This window comes from Trachymyrmex septentrionalis, unplaced genomic scaffold (assembly GCF_001594115.1).
Source record: "Trachymyrmex septentrionalis isolate Tsep2-gDNA-1 unplaced genomic scaffold, Tsep1.0 scaffold63, whole genome shotgun sequence".
NCBI lineage: Eukaryota > Metazoa > Arthropoda > Insecta > Hymenoptera > Formicidae > Trachymyrmex > Trachymyrmex septentrionalis.
The window spans coordinates 499,118-506,800 of NW_017305811.1; the positions used below are offsets into that span (position 1 = coordinate 499,118).

Here is a 7,683-nt window from a genome sequence, read left to right on the forward strand (position 1 = left end):
TAATATGTATATTAACATAAATAATAATAAAAATAAATACAATATAATGTTTATATTCTGATGTATCATATAAATATTATATTAATGTAATAACATAGTTTGCCAATTATAAGTCCGAATGCATGAAGAATTATGCGATGGTCATTGTTAATTCGAACGTACAAGATTACAAAAGATTAATATATCACACAATATCTTATAATTTAAATTTGTCATAACTTACTATTCAATCGTGTTCGAGCCATGAATTTTTTTTTTCTGCGAACCAGGAATCCGCGTAGTCGGTTGCCGTTCACGAGACATTACCTTGATGACGTCCATCTTTCATACGATTTATGTACTAGATAAGCGATCCATCCCGCAATCAGCAGGAAGTTCAGGAAGGGCCATCCTACCCACGCGAACAGACCCGCGGCTTGCGCCGAACGGGCCATGCGTATCCTTCTGATCAAGCTCGATCTACAATAGGTATGATAAACCTTTAAGCCTTTTGCTCTAAGCTCTAAATTGTAATGTTTGTTTCTCGTCAAAAAGCGTTTCCGGCGTTGTTTTAAGCTGGAACCCTAAAGGGGATGCTGGAGCCGCCTGTATTACCGATAAAACTAGTATTTTTGATGTTTTTGTTCCTGTCGAATTTCTTCATAGTATAGTTTCACAGAGTAAAAATTCCTTTTCCATTATTATAACGTATATGCTAATGTACTTGTCGCTAGTGTATTTCGTGTATTTCGTGTTTGAAGCTGGATAAAAAATTACTGATTTCTTTATCCATTTTTGTCTCAGTATGGCGACCAACGCTAAAAGTAAAATGGATAAAGAAATCTGTAATGTTTTATTTTTTCCTGCTTTGAACATAAAATACACCAACGACAAGTACATTAGCATATAGATTTTAATTGTGGAAAAGAAATTTTTATTCTGTGAAACTAATACGAAGAAATTCGATGAAAACAAAAACGTCAAAAACGCTTGTTTTCGGTAATACAGGAAGCTCCAGGATCCCCCCCCCCCCCTGAGCTTTAAAGAGCTTTTTACCTTTGGAAGTCTAATAAGACTATGATTTTAGGATTTTTTTTACGAAATTCATGAATATTTATTAAGCTATTGTAAATTTGTTGTACATACATTGAATTATTTTCAATAAAAATTTGATATTAATAGATAGTTTAATTTAAAATAGGTCATTAATTTCAAAATTACTAGCTTATTAACTAAGAGTACGGTCAATGTGATGCTACAAATACTTTAAGCGTTTCTTGATTGGTCAATCAAGCGCTTCAAAGTTTTTCATTACAAAAGACATTACTGTGTGATATCGATCTAAAACAAAAATTCTAAGAAATTTTCATTAATGAATATTTAAAAGAAGAAGCACATGTGAATTAACCTTGGATTTTTTAAAATTTCAAAAATTAATGTGTTCAATTGGGATCCTCCCTTAATAATAAATTATAACACTTACTGGGTGCGTTCCATTTTGCGCTCGCAACGCTTGCGAGCATTATTTGTCCTTGTTTAACGTTTAATAAACAACAAGGATGAAATGATTCCATAAGCATTGCGAACGTCAAATAGAATGCACTCTATGTCATACATTATGACCAGAGCCCGGATCTCGATACCGTTTTCCTCACTCCATCAGCTACCTGCTCTACGTCATTACGGTATAGTCTAACGTATTAAATAGGTCATCATCGCACAAAAAAATATATTATGTGTTAAACTAATAAAATGAGTTAATATATTTCTTTGCTCTGTGCTATGACGCCCCATTTAATACGCTAGACCGTTATATAGTGGCGTAAACGATACTATATAACGATACTTCTTGTACAGATCCGACAAATAATAAGTATATTTCTTTGCTCTATCTATGCGAAGGCATTTGGTATGCTAGCGGTTGGACCGTTACACTAACATTGCTTTTCGCCGCTTGGAGTGGAGAAAATGACACTGAAATCCAGATTCTGATTATAATACTAACTACCAGGAGATTCAAACTGATTGGCTGCGTTAGCGAAGAAAATTTATCTAGTAAGTTCAGTGATTTTTTTAACATAATTGGTTTCCTACATTTAGATTCAGCGAAGAAGTAAAGGCAAGAACTCATATTAACAACTCACTGATTAGCAGGTCTATTCTATAATTCTTAATCCAAGTTTCGTTACAACGCTGCTGCGCAGTAACGTTAAATGATAACGAAATTCGCGTTAAGAGTTACAGAGTAGACCTGCAATTTTCTCTGCTGAACGCAGTCATTACATAAAAAATGGACGGAATTTTTAAAAACTTGTCTCTGCTTGTCCAAGCTTTTAACATGGTATTGAACCTCCTAATGACTACTGAAAGCATAACTCAATTAGCGCTCAAAGATCTCACTTACTTGTATATACATATGTATTTATTTATGTATTGACAGCGTTCTAAGATTAAATTGATGTAGTTTTGTCATTTTTCACTTTTTCTCCTTTTTCAAAACTTATATCTCTCTTCAATTATTCATAAATAAAAATGTCTTGACATTCCTATTTCAAATCACCTAGAATCGAGATATCATGCATAGCGCATTTTTTTTAGTGCCTCGTTTAAACGCTAATTTTTTTCGAGATTTTTAAATGATATCAAATCTTTACTGAAAAGAGTTTAATATGTGAATAATAAATCAAGCCTAGAAAAATCCGTCGCATAGGTTTTTCAAAAAAATTTCGAAAAATAACCTTTATTATACATCCAATGACAAAAGATCCTTAAGCGACCAGTCCCTGTATTTTGTAACTCGTTATGTGCTCATAACGACGGTTATGCAGATATTTTATTTTTCTAGTACAAAAGCTGCGCAACTGTCGTTATAAATACATAACGTATTACAGAATTTCGCTACAGATCTCAACTATAAAGCTTACATTAGAAGAGATTAACGTCAAAGTTGCTAGAGCAAAAGACTGAAGGCTGCATCTATTCCAGAGATGGGAAGTAACTCGTTATCTTTAACGAAGTTATAGTTAGAGTTACTTTTTTTTAGTAACTATAACTTAACTTTGTTACTTTCTTTTTATCAGTAACTGTAACTTAACTTAGTTACATTTTTTTAAGTAACTAGTAACTAATTTAATAATTAATTTCAATATATTTCAAACTTATTTGTCAATTTAGTGTGTGATCCACTTGGCTGTACAAATGCTTCGAAACATTTAATTGATCAAGCAGAAGAAAGAAATTTACTAATTGATCAATTAGAGAATGCTTTAAAATATTTGTAGCATTAAGTAGACGATGTAGTAAGTTATATTGATTATGGCTGCGTTTATATAATATTTACTGTTAATGCTGAAGCTAATGCTGGGCTTTTATTCTTGAAAAGAAACGTATACACAAGACTAGGAAAATACTATATTATAAGTGAAAGTTACCCAGTTTATGAAGAATTTAGCGATTAGGATGATTTTTTTCATTTTAACCAGCGAACAAAAGAAATCGAATTTTTACAAGAAGAACCGTTTTTTGAAGTTCAATAGTTCCATTGTTGAATGGCAGAAAAAAATTCTTCATTACTAAAAGTTACTTTTTTAATAATTGTAACAATAACTAACTACTTTTACGTAACTTTCCCATCTCTTACCTATTCTAAACCGGAGCTTACGCGAAACTATTGTCGCGTTGCGACTGAAGCTTATTCGTGAGGCTAACTCGCGATTTCATGTTGAACGCCGTTAAATGCAATGGTTTGCGGCTCACGTTTCCATGCGCTGAAATTTCATCAAGCCTTACGACAAAGCTACTTCTTCCATCAACCTAGATTGAGCCCCGTCGTGTCGCAATATTGTACATACGTACGTGGATACGTAAATTACTCAGGCGGACACGTATTTCTCGCTACGATGCGATGGGCACACACGCGAACTTGCCAATTTAATTGACGATCCATCGCGACAACGTCACCATTGTACGTACATCTAACATCCTGATAGGTATGTATATTCACACGAAATTATCTGCAACGTGTATAAGCTTCGCGTGTAGCGGAACTATGCATCGTGCCTTAAAACTAGTCGGGAATTGGTATATCGTATCGGTATAATTTCAATGAGATCGGATCAAATTCGCGCGGGAATGGTCGCTACGTTTATTCGCGATAATACAAACCCAACGATTAACACGAGCCCCCGACATGCTTCCATTTAACGAAATACATTTTTCATTAACTTTCTACAACTTTCTCTGAATTAACTTCTGGTGTTAGAATTTATTTATTTAATTTTATCTCTATTGCGTTAGCCGTGTATTATAATTATGACATAAAAAGTTTATTATTATAAATATTAATTATTTATCAAATTTAATATAAAGGATTCATTAAAAACATTATAGCTGTATGTTATAATTCCCTGGCGAAATTTTTGTTTTTAATTCTTCATACAATTTTTTAAAAGTTCTATGATATAAATTTTAGATTTTTTCACAAACTTCTGGATAATTTTATTATAATTTTTCGAAAATATATTTTAGATTTTTTATAAATTGATACATAAATTGATTTCAGAAATTTTGAGAAAGCACATCCTTTTTAAGTTTATTCTTCTATAAAAATTGCATCGATTCCATAATCTTGCCTAAATAAAAGAGACATTTTTCTTGTAAAAAATAATTATTACTTGCTCTTGTTGATGACTCAGTATTCTCTCAATCAGGCGTTCTACTCGTTTTCTCTTAATTGTATTGGAGTATCCTTTGTATACTTCAGATTTTTCTTTGCTGGGTTTTCTCTCGTTATTGGCAATCACTGTTCGAAATGGAAATACCGATGGATTGATCGAAATCTTTTAGTATCTACCACGAACTCGTTTTCAACAATCTCGGTATCTTCAATTTCGCTTTCGTCTCGATCGTTGTTCTCGTAGACGGGATTTACGAATGTCTTCGTTACCGTATCTGTTAATGAGGAGGATTCGCCGGGGTCCACGCACGAAGGACTGTGATCTCCGTTCCGCTCGGTACACTGGAGAAATTCCGCGGGATTCTGAGCCGCGTCTTGTGTCTTCGCGGTCTGCACGAGTCGAGAAAGATGGACAAAATCAAGGCAGGTTCCTCATGCAGGGGACTCGATCTCTTTACGGAACTTAGTCCCCGCGATTATAGCCCTGCGCAATAAGGGCGAAAAAGATACATACGATATTACGTGCCTGATATTACTAAGCCTGAAACACGATAAAAAGCACAAGACAATAGGAAAAGGGAACAATGTTCTGGTATACACGATTTCTGATAGGTTGAAATCTCTTATCCTCTGTTCTTATTGCTTGCGCTTTTCAATTGTGCATTAAGCTTTATCTGCGTCTATAGTTCTCTGTGGAGTGATCTCATGAATATCGGTAAAAGTGTCGTTTCATTCTTTTCTTTGTTTGCAGGGGCGGATTCGTATCGTTACGGAAATTATCAGTGAAACTTAAAATTCCTGGATTCGTCACTGCAGTCGTTAGATAATGATATCAGAAAAAAAAAGACTCATGACTCATTCTCACAATATTGAAATAAATCAATGCGCTGCCTGTCCAAGCGTTGTAGAGTCGAGGAAGCCCGTCTCTCAATTTGCAATTATAATAGCCGTTTTTTATTTTGCCTATCATTCTCTCATGTCTGTGACACTCATAATGATGCTACATCTTCTTCAGGCATCCTCATTTGTTATTATAGAAAGTATGATACTATGCAAAAGTATATTCCCCATACAGAAGTTTGCAGCAATATTGCAACAACGTGTTATTTACACTTCATTTCGCTGTATCGAGACGGCGCGGTGAAGAGATGAAATCGTTTCGGCTTACGGGCCGAGTTTTAGACAGACCGGAAATAAATCTACTTTTTCGTATGTCACCAGCGAAGTTATTCCGAAGTAATTATCTATCTCTTAAAAATTGTGTGATAGATCTGTATAATTTTAACTAATTTTTAAATACCAAAAAAGTCAGCATCCGCCCCTGTTGTTCGCAGTTGTGACAGGTGGAACAATTATACGGAATAATTAAACTGACTATGAACAGTCTATATTCATAAATGATTCTTTCAATTCGATCGAATTAATTCCGTGAGACAGCTGCGAAATAAAATTGGTGGGATTTACCTGTGAAGCGAGCCTGGGCGAGCGCAGCCAAGCAGTGATCTTTCGGCGAGACTCGCGAGAGAAACTACGGTAAACAATCACGAGCAAACCGATCGCAAGAAGAAAGAGGATAACAACGGTAGACCAAGACCAAACCGCAGGCTCTTCCTTATTGACGTCGTGAACGAAATAGGGCGGTGGATAAAATGAGCTCGGATATGTGTGATATGCCGCGTAGGTATCGTACGAAGGGCAACGTGGATACGCGGAAGGTGGGTAGAAAGGGCAAGGGACGGGATGAGGAGCCGGATGTACCGCGGGATGTGGATGGTCCCTCTCAGAATTACGATGTACGCCACCGTAAGGTTGACGAGAACGCGTAGCGCACATTGGCAATACAATTTCCTGTCCTACAATTTCTCAGGACCTGGGAGGGACACTTCACATCCTCGCGTACGTAGGAACAAAGTGACTTCCACCGAGGTAATTTTGATTCCGCGAACGACTTTCCAAATTAGGTTAAACGAGAAACTGGTGGTTCCACTCGCGAATGTTGACAAACGAATCTTCACGTACTGTTGCGACTCCGTTCGGGTCGCATCGCACTTTTTCACTTTTTCAAAATAGGAATCATTCATGGCTCGAAGCGGTGAAAAATAAAAAGGTGGAAATACATTTATATTCGAGTAAGCTTCTGATTTAAAAATGAATGAAAAAAACTATGTTAAAATCAAGTCTTACTTTATGGCTGAGATCCATGACATCATCCAAGGATACATCGCTGTACACATCGTCCGTAGCATCGTAATTCGAACCCATCCCTGAGCTGTTGAAGCTGCCACTGCGATAAAGTTGGCTACAAATATTATAGCAAAAAGATCTCTTTTAATATTCACATGAAAGAATCATTGACTTTGAAAGGAAATTTCGAAATTGTTATATGAAAGTATTAATATTAACACACGACAATTCAGAGAGCTATTTCAAAAATTATATGTACATAATAAAAGTATAGAAAAAGATGTATTTAGCGAAAGTTCTGGCAATTAAAAAATAGACATTTTAGTTTGTAAAAATGACAAAAAATTTATTTTTTATTTGCCGTCAAACCGGCACAATATGTATAAGTCGTATTAGAATTTCTCTAAGGAACTCAAGTTGTACGTGAGCGACCAATGTTTTCTCGTCCCTGCCCGTTTTGACAGATGGATAAGACACGTATGTATATTTGAACGTAACGATGGTAGCGTGGAAGGAAACGCTAATATCGAGGTAAATCGTGGGTATGAAACGTAACGTAATAGAAGCACGCCCACGTTTTAGAAAGTTCGTCGATTCAAGTTCCGTGAAAGGAGCGACTTCGGGAATTATTAACCTTGATGCGGAGGCATCATCCTACGGCCAGCGAACTCTTTTACCCGAGATATATTCATTTCCTTTTGCACGCGCGGGTAAATTGAGAAAAAACGCGAGAGATTGTAAAAAAGAGATCATGTTTCGGAACAGATAATTAACTGGCGGTGAAACTGCCAGTTAATTGAAAGACAGATAATCTATACATTTATATATATATATATATATATATA

General features: G+C 35.5%; 2 protein-coding genes across 3 annotated transcripts in view; both read right to left on the minus strand.

Moving 5' to 3' along the window:
• Nucleotides 1-7,683, minus strand: part of LOC108753028 (rab11 family-interacting protein 4A) — a 26,904-nt gene that overhangs the window by 7,851 nt on the left and 11,370 nt on the right. Inside the window, exon 5 of the mRNA XM_018494338.1 lies at nucleotides 6,839-6,958. Coding sequence (XP_018349840.1) covers nucleotides 6,839-6,958 — 120 coding nt within the window. The remainder of the gene's footprint in view (nucleotides 1-6,838; nucleotides 6,959-7,683) is intronic.
• Nucleotides 237-6,625, minus strand: LOC108753034. Of its 2 annotated transcripts, XM_018494356.1 has the most exons (3): nucleotides 6,119-6,625; nucleotides 4,925-5,044; nucleotides 237-459 (listed from the first exon to the last, which is right to left on the minus strand). In XM_018494356.1, exons 1-3 carry the CDS (start codon nucleotides 6,485-6,487, stop codon nucleotides 334-336), a joined length of 615 nt encoding a protein of 204 aa, XP_018349858.1. In that variant the 5' UTR covers nucleotides 6,488-6,625; the 3' UTR covers nucleotides 237-333. The 2 variants fall into 2 exon arrangements, with proteins under 2 accessions (XP_018349858.1, XP_018349857.1); XM_018494355.1 differs by lacking the exon at nucleotides 237-459 and having other exon boundaries at nucleotides 4,737-5,044; nucleotides 6,119-6,623.